General features: G+C 48.1%; 1 protein-coding gene and 1 pseudogene across 1 annotated transcript; both read left to right on the forward strand.

Annotated features, from left to right (window-relative positions):
* The first annotated feature begins 7595 nt into the window (after nt 1–7595).
* On the forward strand, nt 7596–9339 carry LOC120702027 (xyloglucan endotransglucosylase/hydrolase protein 3-like). Its single transcript, XM_039985804.1, has 5 exons — nt 7596–7791; nt 7905–7952; nt 8439–8491; nt 8631–8830; nt 8925–9339. The coding sequence occupies exons 1-5, from the start codon at nt 7596–7598 to the stop codon at nt 9337–9339; spliced, it is 912 nt and encodes a 303-aa protein (XP_039841738.1).
* Nucleotides 9340–14392: 5053 nt separating this feature from the next.
* Nucleotides 14393–16347, forward strand: LOC120705143 (annotated as a pseudogene).
* The last annotated feature ends 1972 nt before the right edge of the window (nt 16348–18319 follow it).

Raw genomic sequence — 18319 nt, forward strand, 5'->3', positions numbered from 1 at the left:
GCAAACACCATTTTTAGCTGCGAATTAAGCAGGGGCGGGTGCGCTACCCGCCTCTAAAAATATATTTTTACCGGCCTCTAAAAATACTTTCTATTTTAGATTCTGAAGGGATCAAGATTCCGGAATGAAGTGTAAGGGAATAGGATTGGATAGCATGCTAGTGTACTTTGCTATAGTCCAACATTCTAAATAAAGCATTGTAAGTAGAAATGCTATCGATCCTAATTCGAGAATAAGTGGAGCACATGGATTTGGTCAAATCGAAGAAATAGAATCCCTAACTTGTTTTCAGCCTAAAGTTAGGCCGCATAATCCTTACATGGAGGAAGCAGCGTACGTTGCACCCTCTGTTCTGCTGGTTGTGGCTGGTGGCTGGTGCTGATTTGCTATAAGAAAAAAGTACTGCTAACTGGCTGGTGGCTGCTGCTGTTTTGGTGTGAGAGAAAAACACTGTTGGCTAATTGAAGCGAACAGAGTGGAAGATACTTTACGGTGCCTCGATAATCTCATTTCAATACAGTTAATATATTGGGAAAGAAAAATTTTCTCTCTTTATTTGAGGGGAGTTGTAAAGTATTCAGATAAACTAATAATTATTGGGAAGAGAGAGGGACACTGGAGAACTGTTGAAGTATAACTTTTCCTAATATTGACATATTATTAGGGAAAAGAAGACTACTGAAGATGATCTTAAGAAAAAAATTAAATATTGTTGGGGTCCGTCCAGGAAGATGAGTGAGACCCTATAATTCGCTTTGTGTCGCCAGAACGTTTCAAAAGCAAATCAAAGAGGACACAAGCCAATCACTAATGTAATCGTGTTCGTATTATTAACACCAATGGCTAATGGATCGGATCAAAGCAGAAACCTGATGATGATATTAATTGTGAAACCGCCGGAACTCCTGCACAGATTAGCACTGACAAAGTCCAACTGAATGATAGGGTTAGCGGAAATGGCGGAGCAGGCGATCGCACGACTTGGTGGCGACGCTGATGGCGACTTCGCGATCTGAGTTCTCCCCGGCCGACCGGAGTCTACTGCCGACGTCTACGTCGGGCAGGCGCTAGGATCTGTTCCTAGTTTTAACGCGACGGGCCCGGCCAGGGTCGCGGGCGCGGTTTGGTCTCTATCTCGGTTTAGATAGAGCCCTGTCGTACCACGGCAGAAGATCGTTGAGTTCAGGTTCGGAGTTGTTCGGATCCCCGAGTTGATATTCGTTGGGGTTGCGAAGATTTGCCTTTTGCTTTTCGAGGTTTCGGCATTAGGGTTTTGGTCGTTTCTCTTGTTTGCACCAGCGCCACCACGTGCCTGCTGCCTGCCCTAGTTTGCTTGCCGCCGCTCAGAGGTGGGGGTGATAAGGAATTTCCGGTGAGGAAATTGCCCACCCGAAGATGACGACGCCGGTGAGTTCATCCTAGGGTTCATCATGGCCGGCATGTCGCACCCGGTGCAGATCGAGGGACAGGCGGCCATGAATGTCATGCCGGACAGATCTCAAACTGCTTCCAATGGAGCAGGAGCGGATGGAGGTTCACAGAACTCTAGGAGGGAGAACGACCCTACGGATCAGAACTTGGATCGGCAACTAGTTCTGGTGAATAAATGCCAGGATGAGGCTGCAGAGGAGGATGAGGAGTATGCGTTCGAGGATGATGAGGAAGCAACGCAAATGCAACCTCGTTGGTTAGCAATAGCCAGGTATTACTCCGGAAAAGCTTATTCCACCTGGGCTTTGTTTTCTGAATTAAGTTCGGTGTGGGGCAAAAAAAGATCCAATTCCGGTGAGGGAACTTGGGGATAATAAGTTCCTTGTTGAGTTTGATTCCGAGAAATTATGGAGGCGTGTTACGGAGGGTGGCCCCTGGAAGCACAAGAAGGATGCAGTGATTTTTGCTCCTTATGATGGTGTAAAACGGATTTCAGAGGTTGTAATTGACTCCATTGCGCTGTGGGTAAGAATTTATGACATCCCGGTTTCTATGATTACTGATGGTTTTACGAGAGCCTTGGGCTCCAAATTGGGGAAGGTGATCGCAGTTGGCAAGGCGGTGCAGAATTACAAGAGAGTGAGGGTGGACTTTCCCCTGGCAAAGCCCATCATGCACATGATTGAGCAGAAGGTGAAAGGATCAGGTACTATGGTGTTCAAAGTTAAATATGAAAATATCCCGCACTTTTGTTTTGGTTGTGGTAGGATCGGGCATGCGCAGGAGGAATGCCCAGATGAAGGACATATAACTGGGGGAGTTCGTTTTGGGAAAGCTCTCAGATGCTCACCACAGAAGTTCGGGACAGGAAGGAGTGTGACCATCCCTGCAGAAGATTCAGGAGCGAGACGTGCACTGAATTTTAGTGGCGACCAGCAGAGGCGAATGTTGGCAGAAGCTTTTTCTTCTAATGGTCGCAGAGGGGAGGGAGCTACTAGTAACAGAAGGAAGCAGAGGGAGGGCGAGTCACCGGTATTCAGTCCAGAGGAGGAGAAACATGATAGCGAGATCCACGAGGAACTAGTCGATGGGGTAAAGAACATGGCTGTGGATCCCAGGATCCCGGATCTAAATGGCCAGCCTTCTGAACTAGGGCAAGGGAAGGTATCTGGCCTGGATTCATACTTGGGGTCGAGTGATACCTCAGGTGGAGTTATACCGGAGATGCATGGCACCGAACACCTTTCTATGCTAGAGAGGTTAGCAGGGGCCAAAGGAACAAAAGGAGGAACTGGTGGAGACAAGAGATCACCATTGGGTGTTCGCGGTGCAGCTAAGGACATTGAGAAGGCGAAGCGTAACAAGAAGACGACAAATATTGGAGCGACCATTCATGAGCTCAGGGAAGCTGGTCTGATTGCTGAAGGGTTACAGATCAAAAAAGAGAGTGTGTGGGCTGAGGAGGCCATTGGTACGATAGGTGCGAAGGATGGTGAATCCCCTGCAAAGCGCAATAAACGATCCCCTTCGTGCTCTACACCCCTGACGGGAGCTCCAGAGGAGGGGCCGTCAGGCGCAATGAATGCGTTGGCATGGAACTGCCGGGGGTAGGAAACTCCCGGACAGTTCGTGATCTCGCTGCGATTCTGCAGTCTTATAACCCCAAACTGGTTTTCCTCTAGGAGACCAGGCAAAGTGAGGAAAAAATGAAACAACTCCGTTGGCGACTGGGTCTAAAGGGGTGCCTTGCTAGAAGCTGCATGGGGAGGAGTGGTGGTGTGGCTTTATTCTGGGATGAATCGTTGATTGTTAATTTAATCACCCTATCAGACAAGGCGATTGACGTGTCAGTACAAGAATGCCCGGCCTCACCAGTATGGAGGATTACCTACATCTATGGTGAACCACGTGTTCAGGACAGGCAGCTCACTTGGGAATTTATGAAGCGGATCAAATATAGAGACACAAACCCATGGGTGATGATGGGAGATTTCAATGAGACAATGTGGCAATTTGAGCACTTTTCAGAAACAAGGAGGGGGGAGCAACAGATGGAGGCTTTTCGTGATGCGCTGAATTACTGTGATCTGCATGATATTGGCTTCTCGGGCCTCCCATGGACTTATGACAATAAGCAGTTTGGTAGGCACAATGTCCGAGTCAGGCTAGACAGAGTGGTGGCCACAGAGGCTTGGTCCAACCTGTTCGAGCATGCGTCAGTCGAACACCTGGTGTCGCCGTGCTCGGATCATTGCCCTGTGTTACTAAGATTGGGACTTTCCGGAAAAAGGACTGATAAGGGGCCTAAAATATTTAGGTACGAGATTATGTGGGAAAGAGAGGAGGAGCTGGGGGAGGTTGTGTTATCTGCATGGGATAATTCGCCTGCAAGGACGGATTTGGGTTCTATCACTACCACTCTGAAGAATGTGAGCCGGTCCCTGCAAGAGTGGAGTAGGGAGAAATTTGGCTCTGTGCGAAGGAAGCTGAAAGAGCTGCGTGATCAGCTCGCTCTGTTCCAAGGCCGAAGCGATGATGTGAGCAGGGAACAGGCAAAGAAAACAGCTGATGAAATGAATGAAATGCTATACCGGGAAGAAATGATGTGGCTACAACGTTCACGTATTTCCTGGCTAAAAGAAGGAGACTGTAACACCAAATTTTTCCATCAAAAGGCTGTCTGGCGCTCTAGGAAAAATCGAATTCGTAGGCTGAAGGCCAGCAATGGGCAATGGTGTGATGATCCAAGTCAGATGGCGGCAATGGCCCAGGAGTTCTTCAAAAATCTGTACACGCGCGATGATAATGTTGACCCGGAGATACTCATTCCATTTCTGCAGGAAAGAATCACCACGGAGATAAATGATAAGCTGTGCATGGAGTTCTCGGAGGAAGAAATTGGTAATGCTATATTCCAGATCGGCCCACTCAAAGCTCCGGGCCCTGATGGGTTCCCAGCAAGGTTTTTTCAGCGCAATTGGGGGCTAATAAAGGAGGACATTGTACGTGCGGTTAAGGAATTCTTCGCGACCGGCATCATGCCTGATGAGGTAAACGATACTACAATAGTCCTGATTCCTAAGGTGTCACACCCCTCCTTGCTTAGCGACTTTAGACCAATTAGTCTCTATAATGTTCTTTACAAAGTCGTCTCAAAATGCTTAGTCAACAGACTTAGGCCGTTCCTCCAGGAGCTTATTTCACCGCATCAGAGTGCCTTTGTCCCGGGGAGACTCATTACTGATAATGCTGTTATAGCTTTCGAATGCATTCATGCCATCCAAAATTCTTCTTCAGCAAGGACTAACTTCTGTGCGTTCAAGCTAGATCTTTCCAAAGCGTATGATCGGGTTGACTGGTGCTTCTTAGAAAAGGCATTAGTGAAGCTGGGCTTTCGTAGTACTTGGGTGCGATGGACAATGGCCTGCGTGTCGTCTGTGCGCTACTCTATCCGCTTCAATGGAGTTCTCTCTGAACCCTTCCGGCCAACCCGTGGCTTACGCCAAGGAGATCCGCTCTCACCATATCTATTTTTGTTTGTCGCTGATGCTTTGTCTATGCTGTTACAGAAGGAAGTTGCCCAGGGCAATGTAGAGGATCTGAAAGTCAGTCGCAACGCTCCTGGCATTTCACATCTTTTATTTGCAGATGATGCACTTCTCTTTTTCAAGGCTGAAGCAGAGCAAGCAGAGAAGATCAAGCAGGTGCATCAGGTGTTTCAAGCAGGGACAGGCCAGCTGCTCAGCCCAGCAAAATGCTCCATTTTGTCGTGTCAATCGCTCGCTGCGCCGACACAGGAACAGATTCGCGTAATTTTGGGGGTTGAACGAGTGGACTTTGATTCAAAATATCTTGGGCTGCCGACGCCGAATGGGAGGCAAAAGAAAGAGCGCTTTCAGTCAGTGAAGGAGAAACTAAAGAAAAGAATAAATACCTGGTCAGAAAAACACCTGTCTTCGGGAGCAAAGGAGGTACTAATCAAATCGATTGCGCAGGCTATACCGACCTACACGATGAGTGTGTTCCATTTGTCTGATTCTTTGTGTGATGAGTTGGAACGCTCTATCAGGAAGTATTGGTGGGGTGAGGATGGCAACCAACGGAAGACCCACTGGATCGCATGGGAGAAATTTACGACATGCAAAGGCCAAGGTGGGTTGGGTTTCAGAGACCTCAAAACTTTTAACCAAGCATTGTTGGCCAGACAAGCTTGGCGGCTAATTGAGTTCCCAAACAGTCTGTGTGCCAAATTGTTGAAGGCCAAATACTTCCCTAATGGTGATCTGCTGGATGCTGCATTTCCTACCCACGTGTCGCCCATGTGGAGAGCCATAATGCATGGGTTGGAGCTACTGAAGAAGGGGGCGATCTGGAGAATTGGTCGAGGTGCCAACATCAAAATTTGGAGACATGCATGGATCCCAAGGGGCTTATCCCTGAAGCCCGCAGGGACAAGAAGGCCTTGCCGCTTAAAGTGGGTCAGCAGCCTGATTGACGAGGAAACGAGGAGTTCCAAGGAAGATGTGCTGGAACGATACTTCTACCAGCATGACGTGGAAGTAATAAAAAAGATCAAAATTCCATGGCGCCCATCGGAGGATTTTGTGGCCTGGCATCATGAGAAATCTGGGTGCTTTACTGTGCGGAGTGCGTATAAGCTGGGTGTGAGTCTGAAGGATATAGATTCAGACTTGGGTTCGTCAAGTAGCCGTCCGGTGTGGAAGAAGCTCTGGTCCCTGCCGATCCCTCACAAAGTGCGCATCTTTGCGTGGAAGCTAATCCATGGTGGGCTAGCAACGACCTCCAACAAGTATAGGAGACGCCTGGAACCAGATGCCAAGTGCAGAATTTGCGGTTCAGAGGAGGAAACAGAGTTTCACGCGGTCATGCAGTAAGACCATGCGAAGGCACTGAGAGAAGCTATGCGATCCTGCTGGCACCTACCTGCTGAGAGACACCTTTGTCTTACTGGGCCTGAATGGCTGCTCAACGTGATTGGCTTGTCGGAGGCTGATACTGCTTGCCAGTTCATTCTTGTTCTATGGCGTACATGGTTCGTTCGTAACAGCTGGGTCCATGAGGGCAAGTGGATCAATGGTTCGGCGTCGGTCAACTTCCTAATGAGTTACTGGGATTCCCTGATTGCTATCCGGCAAGGAGGAGTAGTGGATGTGAAGGGCAAGCGCCCGGTGGGGGAATTCAGAGTTAGTAGCGAGGCAAAACTGATGACTGCCGCTGGGAGCTGGAAGCCCCCGAAGGAGGGGTGGATCAAGATTAATGTTGACGGTGCCTACATGGACAACTCGAGAGATGCTGGCATTGGTGTGGTGATTCGTGACAGCTCGGGCTCGGTCCTATTAACCGCTTGGAAATTTATATCTGATGCAGGTTCGGCGGAAGAGGTGGAGGCGCTCGCATGCAAGGGAGGACTGTTGCTGGCTGCTGAGTGGATGTCGTCCCCCTCGATCCTTGAAAGTGACTGCGCTAACATCATCAAGTACCTGCATCAGCCGGAACCTCAACGATCGGCGTCGGCGCTCACGATCCAGGAGGCGCTGGAAGAAGCGAGGAAACTACAAAGCGTAGTGTTCCTTCATGTTGGGAGAGAGTTTAATTCTGTCGCTCATTCGCTTGCGCAGCTCGCCAGACGTTTATCTCATAGTGCGGTCTGGCACAATCGTTTTCCCTTTTGTGTGTAGCACCTTGTTGCTCGGGATGTAAACCCTCTCACTAATTAATAAAGCTCTCTCCCTTTCACAAAAAAAGATTAGCACTGACAATTGCAGTGGTCGATCAGTTAAGAACCATATGCAGGGTCGATTAATTGAAGCTTTGGGTGGAGAATTGAAGCCGATCGATCCATCGTGCTGCAGGCCTGCATGCAGCCGGTAGATGGATCAAACAGCTAGCATCGTGCAGTACAGACAGTTTCGAAGTTCATCAGTCGCCAACACTGCACTTCTGCATTCTATCCATGCATGCATGCTGCCACTGATGTCGACCAGCTAGCTGCTCTATATATATTATAGGGCCGTGCCAACTGCCATGGCGAGGTGAACCGTCGCAGAACCGCATGCCGTAAGAGAAGATATATATAGAGAGAGAGAGCTGGAATAATCATAACGTGGGTCCTCCTGGGCATGATGTATTGTTGGCTAGTGGCCATGGCGTCCAGGGTGTGCCCATCCCTTCACCTCCGCCTCGTCGTCGTCGCCGTCCTAGCCGGCACGGTCGCTAGCTTCGCAGGGGCGGCGGCGGTGCCGGCGTTCGACGACAGCTACGAGGCGCAGTATGGCGCGGATGGTCATCATCTGATCAACCGGGTCACGGAGGTTAACCTCATCCTCGATCGAAGCTCCGGTAAGTTCTTGCCGATCGAGGCGAGACGCCGCCCTTCTTGAAACCGTGCGCGTCATCATCCCCATTGCCGATGATCATGATGATGACGACGATGATAATACGTGACCGTGCAGGCGCTGGGCTCCGGTCCAAGTCCATGTACGAGTCGGGGCTCTTCCACATCTTTCTTTACTGAAACCGCGTCGCGGTCCTGGCCAGGGAGATGGGCCACGTAGGCCGGAAAACATCGGCCGTCGGATCGCGATCCGACGGCCAGAAATAGATAGGACGTAAATTTTGCAAAAAAATCCCGAGCTTTATTAAAATGAACACGGAGTCCATCAATTTAATGGAAAACCTCTCGGACTTTGTGGAGTCTTACTTTACAAAAAAAACTCTAAACTTTTAGTAATCGTGTCGTACTCCGTGAATTTTATAAAAAAACCCTGGACTTTGTTAAAATGATTCTGATGTCCATCAATTTTATGAAAAACCCCTTGAACCTTTTAGTAATCGACCGGTACTCCGTCGACGACAAATTTACCAAATAACCCACGCAGTCTACCAATTTTACGAAAATCCCCCCGGACTTTTTGCAGTTCAATTTTTTAAAATAAAACTGAACTGGAGGGCATATTTCTGCGCGGCAACGCCGCGCAATGTTCTAGTGAGAATGAAGATCCCCTCCGGGAACACGGCCGGAGTCGCCACAACCTTCTACGTGAGTTCCATCTTCTTGTTGTATTGGCTACTTATTAACCTTCTTGATTATTGATGATCAAAAGTCGTTAATTATTCTATCGATCAGTAGTTATCATTAAGTCGCTTCGTTCTTTCGATCTCGCGTACATTCCCAGCAGCTTATTTCGCAGCCGGAAAATGGTGGCCACGACGAAATCGACTTCGAGTTCTTGGGCGACAAGGCCGGCAGGCCCGTGACCCTCCAGACCAACCTCATCATCGACGGCCAGAGCTACAGGGAGCAGCGGCTGCGCCTGTGGTTCGACCCCGCCGCCGCCTTCCACGACTACAAGATCCTCTGGAACGCCTACCAGCTCGTGTAAACCTCTTCACTCCCCGCTCATCTTGGTCTAATTTTCAGGTTTCTTTCTCCAGAAATAATCAGTAAACTCCTTGGGGAAATTTTACGGCAGGATGTTCGTGGACGACACGCCGGTGCGGGTGCTCAGGAACCTGACGGCCGCCGTGCCGGGGTACCCGTTCCCGTCGAAGCCGGCGATGCTGATCCGCGGGAGCATTTGGGACGGCTCCAGCTGGGCGACGGACGGCGGCCGGGCCAAGGTGGACTGGTCCGGGGCTCCCATCACCGCGGCCTTCCGCGGCTTCGACGTCGACGCGGCCTGCGCTGTCGTCGTCGGCGACGTGACGCCGCCGTGCGACGACAACGACACGGCGGCCCTGTGGTGGAACGGTGGCGAGTACGAGGCCCTCTCCGACGCGCAGCGGGCGGCGTACGAGGGCGTCAGGAACAACAGCATGGTGTACGACTACTGCACGGACGAGCTCCGGTTCAACAGCCGTGGGCCGCTCGAGTGCAGCTACGTTTGAGGTTAACAGTTGGATCGAATATAATCGGCCAGTTAACATGTGAACAATAACTCTTTTATATAGTGCATTCATGCTGGCAGACAGAAGATGTGCCCGAGGTCCACTTGCGCCGGGTCCGACCCGAGGCCAGGGCCGCCCTCAAATCTCGTACATTATCCTGGACGTACATTATATGTCAAATCGCGTATGTGATCATACATGTTTCTCTGTGCACATCTGATTTTCCCTTAGATTTGTGAAAATTAGCCGGCGTTATGCTACTTAGCAGCCTTACTTTTTAAAAATATATATGTATTCATTTCCAGCATCATATTGAACCCTTAGGTACACCTTCAACCCTTTTTAGTTTAAAATATTATACTAGTTTCTATTTTAAAAAAATAGTACAAAATTTTGAACTAAGAGTCACCCATTGGCACCCCTAATATTCACGTTGCCGTTGGGGAGGGGTGGATTATCCACGCCCATACTCATATATTACCCATCCCCAATTAATCCATATCTAAATAAGTGGATAATTACCGAACGGGTATAGATAATCCAATGGGTAGGCAATAACCTGCAAGTGAAGTTGGATGAAATGCATCCCACATTAAGAGCCGGACTCTAAATATAAAATCTTGTGTTCACACTATAAATTTTTATCAAAATTGACTGAAATTTGTTGGAGATGACTCAGTATGATCGGTAGCTACTCTATGCAAAGCAGTGTGACTAGACTTACACGTGGGCCCCACGTCAAGAGCCGGACCATGAAAATAAAACAGCATGTTCACACTATAAAATTTTGTCAAAATTGACTGAAAATTGTTGGAAATAACTCAGTATGATCGACAGCTAATCTGTGCAAAGCAGTGTGGCTAGACCTACATGTGGGTCCCATGTCAAGAGCCGGACCCTAAAAATAAATCATCGCGTTCACACTATAAAATTTTATCAAAATTGACTAAAATTTGTTGGAGATGACTCAGTATGATCGGTAGCTACTCTGTGCAAAGTAGTGTGGCTAGACCTACACGTGGGCCCCATGTCAAGAGCTGGACCCTGAAAATAAAACATCGCGTTCACACTATAAAATTTTATCAAAATTGACTGAAATTTATTGTAAATGACTCAGTGTAACCGGCAGCAACTCTGTGCAAAGCAGTGTAGCTACACACGGGCCCCACGTCAAAGAGCGGAGCTACGGAACATAAGAGAATAGAAAAGAACTAACGGGTACATGGGTAAAACGGGTATTATCCATATATACCCTACCCATATCCAAGTTGAGATGGATAATTCATACCCTACCCAAATACAACGTGTATGAATTTGGGTAAGGGTGGTGGGTATCCAGTGGTAACTTGACCTAATATTGCCAAATTAGTGCCGATTTAGAATAACCAGCAAGGCAACACGGTCCTCTCCTCTGAAGTAAGGGTATTCGAGTATATTTGACTATTTGAGCCTCTGTTTGAAATATAAACCGAGGTCACCCGTGTCGTTTAGGACTTAAATGGTGAATGTTTAGTTGGACTGTTTAGACACCATTTAAATTGTCTAAATATAGTTTGAGTTACACATGATTAAATGAGATAATGACCATTTAATTTATAATTTAGTCAATACGAGGATTACAACTACCACAATCAATACCAAACTAGTTAGCACCATAAGTATATGTGCAAATATGTAGACTTTAAAATATATATCTGACATTTACATACATAAATATGTACATTTTAGTGTTACAATGCCAAACTGTTTAGACCGTTTAGCTCCATTTAAACACCATTTAAATGGATTAAAGGCTAAATAAAGGGTGACCGACCGTTTAGCGTTTAGGATAACATTAATTTAGACAGAAGATCAATTCAGCTGCTCGGCGCTCGGGGGCTTGACAGAGGTAGGCCCCGAGTACCTTGACAGAGGGAACAACCTGATGCGTCGGGCGGACTACACAAGGAAGGCATATTCAGCCCAAACACAGTTATAATCCGATTAGATCTTTTGTATAGTAACCGACTAGAGGATTTGCTATGTAAACCCTAACCTCCAAAGTATATAAGGAGCGGTAGGGGTACATAGGGGATAACAACACAACATACCACATTAGCCACGATGACCTCGGCCTCAGCGGTGGCTCCTCACCATGAAAGCAAAACAATACAAATCCACCACCAACAGGACGTATGGTATTACGCATATCGCGGTCCGAACCTGTCTAATTCGTTGTCTTGTGTTACCATCACGTTCTTGGTTCTGCGATCTTCTTCACCTAAAATCTAGCATATCCCTGGTGGACTTACCGGGTTTGCAATCCGATAATTACTAGTAGGGTTTTGCTGACAACATAGGAATAAACTCAGACTCATAGTAGAGGCAGCCAATGCTGGGACCCAAAGCGATAGTGCTTGGGAGAAGAAGGTTTCAGCCAAGTTTTGTACATAGTTCTGACCAGTGGAGGCAGATTTTGGTCCAACCTTGTCAATAAAGATTATACCCTGAATCCTCGCGTATGTGATCATGCAAGTTTCTCTATGTACATTTGATTTTCCCTTTAATTTGTGAAAATTAGCTAGTGTTATGCAACTTAGCAGCCTTATTTTTTAAAAAATATGTATGCATTCTTCCCAGCATCATATTGCCAAACTAGTGCCGGCTTGGAATAACTAACAAGGCGATGCGGTCCTCTACGGTAAGGTTATTCGAGTGTATTTGAGGCCATAAAATTATTTATTTCTAATTATTGACTCTATATAATTTAAGTTTTATAGAGATAATTCTGAATCCCCACATGGAAATAATAATTCCTCATTTTGTAGTCTTCAATACTATTTATTATGAAATTCATAATGGTGCCTTTTATTGTTAGATAAACAGCTGAGTAATTTTCATGGGAATATGGTTGCACGAGTGTATCCAAATCATAAATTCCAGAAAATACGTACAATAGTATTACCATGAACGTTTGGAATGAACGCCATTTAGGCAGGAATTATTGCAATTAAAACCTAGCTTAATTGTACCCGCAAAAAAACAAGCTTAATTGGTATTTACAACAAAAGGTTTTGAGAACATAATTCAGCAGGAATAAATGCATTTAAACTCAATAGTTGAATAGTGCTGGCATGCATGGCCGGTTATCGCCTATATAATGGACCCATAAACTCTGTCCTATTCCATCCGATCAAGCTCGATCATCTTGTGCTCCCTTCCGTTTCCAATCAGTAGTCATGGCCAAGCATTACATTCTCCTCGTCCTTGTGGCTTCCATTCAGGGCGCGTTTAGTTCCCAAAAAATTTCACCCAAAAATTTTCACCTCCCCTTTAAACACACGTATGAAGCACTAAATGTAATCGAATAACAAAACTAATTACACAGTTTGGATGTATATGTCGAGACGAATCTTTTGAGCCTAATTAGTGCATGATTAGCCATAAGTGCTACAGTACCCACATGTGCTAATGATGCGGTCAAAGGCCTCAAAAGATTCGTCTCGCGGTTTCCAAGTGAGTTCTGAAATTAGTTTTTTAATTAGTGTCCGAAAAGTCCTCCCGACATCTGGTCAAAGAATCGATTTGACACCCAAAAATTTTTGCAAACGGAACTAAACGCGCCCTCACCATATCGCGCAGCCACGACTTCTGCGAATTTGACAGCAGATGCGACTACAACAGCATACGACATTCTGCAGAAGAACAATTTCCCGCGCGGCCTCCTCTCAAAAGGCGTGCGGTCCTATGTCCTCAATCCATATGGCAAACTGGAGGTGACCCTCTCAGGCGATCGAGTGCAGGTTCCTTGTCCACCTCGGGGCCAGAGATTCATCCTGCAGTTCGCCAGCAACTTTTGCGGAGTCATCCATGCTAGGTCCATCACGAAAGTGTACGGTGTTGATGCGCAGGTCACTACTACGAAAATGATTTGTTGCAACGCCTTAATTCTTTAGGGGCAGACTAAAAAATCACTCGTTCCTATAAATGGGGCGCGGGTACTGTAGAAATGAGTCGCCCCCCTAAACATGGCATTTGTAGGGGCGGCTCACCGCAAATATTAGGAGTCGCTCGGGCGACTGACGGTCAAACTATCGCACAAGACCTAATAACTATTTTTTGTTCTAGAATAATTTTTTTTATTCCCAAATAAATTTTTTGTATTGCTGGAACAATTAAAAAATTGTTCTAGAACAATTTTTTTGTTCTAGAATAAATTTGATTGAATTACATATATGGGCCGATTTATTGGGCTATTTTAGGCCCAAAACATAAAATCTGCGATAAATGGGACTAGTGTGATGGTTGGTTGGGGTCACCCGCAGCAGCACCCCAAATCTCCGACAGCGTTATATAGTTTGCTCAAGACCAACTCATCTCGGGACGGTAGGTTTGGCCGAGGCAAATGTCAGGAGTCGCTCAGGCTACTGACAGTCAAACCATCGCACAAAGCCTAATAACTATTTTTTGTTTCGGAACAATTTTTTTTTTGTTTTCGAACAATTTTTTGTATTACTAGAACAATTAAAAATTATTCCGGAATAAAATAATTTTTTTCTAGAACAAATTTGATTATGGACCAACTTGTTAGGCCAATTTAGACCTAAAAATATAAAATCTAGAGTGGGTGACACCCAGCAGCTCCCGCGGCTGACCCCATCCACCGCCCCTGAAAATGGATGCGATTTTTTAGAGGGGGGGGGGGCTGAGCCGCCCCTACCCAATATATTTCGTTACAAATTTTTGTACAAATCTGATCGGTCAAGCCACTCAAACACTCATGTCATCGTGTGAGAATTGTTGAGATAATATAGCAATCCCCTATTTCAATTTGTAATAAAGTATATAAAATAGTATGATGTCTTCAACGCCGTTCTAATCATATATAGGAGTAAAATACGTTAGTAAATATATTCCAAAACGTGAAACGTCATGGGGTTCGAAAATTTTGACAGCTGGACGAAACGTAGCGCGTACGTACGCGATTGATCGCACGGCAATAAAATCTTCCCCTCCGTCCGATCCGAGATAGTACCTGCAAGTCTGCAACTCGTGCGCCTTCAAGTCTGCAACAATGGCGGGCGGGGCCATGGTGGCGCCGGCCGCCGGCGGGCGGCAGGACTACCCCGGCGGGCTCATCCTCTTCGTCTTCACGGCGTGCCTCATCGCCGCCACGGGCGGACTTCGGCTACGACATCGGCGTCTCCGGCGGCGTCACGTCCATGGACCCGTTCCTCGCGAGGTTCTTCCCGTCCGTGTACCGCAGGCAGCGGGAGGCGGCGGCGGCGGAGGACCGCGGCGGCAGCCAGTACTGCATGTTCGACAGCCAGCTGCTGACAACCTTCACGTCCTCCATCTTCCTCTCCGCGCTCGCCGCGTCGCTGCTCGCCGCGACCTTCACCCGCGCCGCGGGCCGCAAGTGGTCCATGTTCTGCGGCGGGGCCACCTTCCTCGCCGGCAGCGCCCTCAACGGCGCCGCGGACGGCGTCCTCATGCTCATCCTGGGCCGCGTCCTACTGGGCCTCGGCGTCGGCTTCGCCAGCCAGAGCGCGCCGCTGTACCTGTCGGAGATGGCGCCCGCCAGGATGCGCGGGATGCTCAACAACGGCTTCAACCTCATGATCACCGTCGGCATCCTGCTCGCCACGCTCGTCAACTACGGCACGCAGAAGATCGCCGGCGGCTGGGGCTGGCGGCTCAGCCTCGCGCTCACGGCCGTCCCAGCCGCCGTCATCGTCGTCGGCTCCTTCTTCCTCCACGACACGCCCAACTCCCTCCTGGAGCGCGGCCGGCCCGAGGAGGCGAAGCGGATGCTCCGCCGGGTGCGCGGCGTCGAGGACGTCGACGACGAGTACAACGACCTCGTGGCGGCCAGCGCAGCGTCCAAGGCCGTGACGCGCCCCTGGCGCGACATCCTGCGGCGCCGGTACCGCCCGCAGCTGGTGATGGCGGTGGCCATCCCGATGTGCCAGCAGCTCACGGGCATCGTGCTCCAGACCTACGCGCCGGTTCTGTTCAAGACGGCGGGCTTCGGCGGCGGCGCGTCGCTCATGTCCGCGGTGATCACCGGCCTCGTCAACCTCCTGGCCACCTTCGTGTCGGTGCTCACCGTGGACCGGATCGGGCGGCGCGCGCTGCTCCTGCTGGGCGGGCTGCAGATGCTGGTCAGCATGGTGGTTATGGGCGCCCTGATGGGCGCCACGCTCGGGTTCGGCGGCACGGCGGCGATGCCGGCGGCGTGCGCGACGGCCACGGTGGTGGTGATGTGCGTGTACATCGCGGGGTTCTCGTGGTCGTGGGGCCCGCTGGGCTGGCTGGTGCCGAGCGAAGTGATGCCGCTGGAGGTGCGGCCCGCGGGGCAGAGCATCACGGTGGCGGTGAACATGCTCATGAACTTCGTGGTGGCGCAGGCGTTCCTGCCCCTCTTCTGCCGCCTCAAGCTCGGGCTCTTCTTCGTCTTCGCCGGCCTGCTAGCCGCCATGACGCTCTTCGTCGCGCTGTTCCTGCCGGAGACCAAGGGGGTGCCCATCGAGGACATGGCCGCCGTCTGGAAGGCGCATTGGTACTGGAAACGCTTTGCCAGCGACGGTGATGACGGTGGCCTTGTCGTCGACACCGAGAATGGTCGTTGGTGATTGGTCATCTCAAGGTAACGAATGACGGTGATCCGCCATGACGCTCTTGCTTGACAAATGACGAAAAGAGCCGGAGGGCACCGGCACTTGATGGCTATTTGGTCAGAGCAAAGCAAGCTGCTGGCACGCCATTGATGGGAGGAGACGGAGAGATGTCAATCTCACAAAAGGGCCAAAGGGCGAGGACTACTGTTTGTGCACTCGCTTGTAACTAGTCATTTGTGATCGTGTTTCCGAGACAGGATAGAAGGATATTAGCACTAGCGGCTAGCGTACAAAAATGTTATTGGCACTAATAAGGCTAGAAAGATCCATGAGCAACATCCTGGAGAGAATATGATTGTCAATGATAGCCCAACGAGAGAATACCCGCAAGTATTTCCTGATTCAGCTACAACCACCTCCATCCAAATTACAATTCGTTTTGGCTTTTCTAAATGTATTTGCTATGCATCTAAATATACACTATGTCTAGATACATAACAAAAACTACAAATCTAAGAGCATCTCCAAGAGTTTGCCATATTTTACTTGGCATATCTTGTGTTTTGCCAACTTCTAAAAAAAATATGCCAAGTAAAAAAAGAGCTTATCTCCAACAGTTTGGCATAATTCACTTGCCAAATCTAGATCTAACTTACATCAGGAACTCTGAGAGAGAAACAAAATTATATTTATGCCCTTCCACCTCTTGAAAACTTAAATCAGGAACCCTTCTCTGTTATTTATTTCTTTTTTCACCCTCCCACCTGACTAGAAACCACGATGCCAACTGCGCGCCGCGCGCGTATATTTACGCGCTGGATGCTGGTTTTTCCCAAGTTGCCAAAAATTGCCAAGTCTTTTGCCAAACTGTTGGAGGAGTATTTTTAATGTTTTTGCCAAAAATCAAAGATGACAACTTGATTTGCCAAACTGCTGGAGATGCTCTAAATAAGCTAAAATGAACTGTAATTTGAGGCTGAGGGAGTAACAAGGGTACCGGAAGCAATGAACAGGAAAAACAGGTGCAAAATTCAAATGTGCCAGTAAGATAATTTATGCAATGTAACAACAGAAAGACTCTGCTATAAGTAGAGTGTTGTTGATCTAGGAATAAGTAGAGTGTTGCTACTCACAACAGCTCAAGATGAGGAGAAGCTAAAAGCCTCATAGATGAGTAAGGAGCTAAGGCAAAGGACCAACTTTATTCAAATTCCTAGATGAACAACTCTGCTATAAATTATGATATGATAGGCAGGTAAGACTCAGAGTGATTTTTTGATCAACAACCTGATTTGTCCTGCTTTGCTCGGGACGAGAAAAGGACATCTTGGGAGATCTTGTTGACGCTCAATAAAGATTGTTTTCAAGCATCAATTTCACAAAAAAATCATGAAAGTTTGCCTTTCTTACACGCATCTATCAAAATAAGGCCAAAACCCATTATGCCTCTAGAAAATATGCAACATTGGTATTTGAGCTAAAATGCAGGTTGCAAGCAGCTTTTGATTCAAGGTAAAAATAAGTCGACCAATCAGAGCGCAGAATTCAGACTCACGAGGATCAAAGGGCCCACTTGCAGGTCAACCGACTTAAGACAAGAAGCCTCTCACCTGGATTAGACATGTGGGCCTTCAAAACAAGCTATCGGAGGAAGTTGGGGGCGTTGGAGCCACTTTGGGCTCGGCCAACCAGCTCGGTCGATCGATGGCCCATGGGCTCCACCAACCTTCCTCTTTCACGTGTCACTCTCTGATTGGCTCCCAATGGAGGTTTGGCAAGGCTCAGCTGCAGAAATCACCGGTGCACCCCATGGCTCCTTATTATAAATATGAGAGGAGGGGGGGTTTGAGATTTAGAACACACCACAAGTATGAAGCTCAAGTTATCTCTTGCTTATCTCTATAGGTTAGTGGAGTTTATGCTGAAGTAGTAGTCGTCGGGTCCCCGAGGTTGCCTAGGAGATTCGGTATGGGTTCGTCTCTTACTCTCCTTTGTAATTCTTGGAGATTTGTATCAGACATATCTTTTAGTTATAGTTATTTATATTGGCATGACTTATATCTTGCGGTGTCACACATATACTTCATGATTAGTTTGTGTGCTTATTCTATGTCTGACACGATTAGTCAATTAGCTTACACCGATACCTGTTCTAGTATTCGTATGTTTGCTCTAGTATGATGTCTGTCTATCCGAAGGGTGAGGGCTCCGCGCAGGATACTAGAGTATCGCTTAATAGCGCAGACGTGGTGTCGGGTTAACTAAGTGCTGCTGGATGTCGCCCATTCCCACGGTTTGTAGTGGTAGCCTGTAGGTGGTGACAGTCCTGTTAGTGCCATTGAAATCGTCCACGTTCGGATTGGGGGTAGGAGGTCCATAAA

Source organism: Panicum virgatum, chromosome 4K (genome assembly GCF_016808335.1).
Source record: "Panicum virgatum strain AP13 chromosome 4K, P.virgatum_v5, whole genome shotgun sequence".
Lineage (NCBI taxonomy): Eukaryota > Viridiplantae > Streptophyta > Magnoliopsida > Poales > Poaceae > Panicum > Panicum virgatum.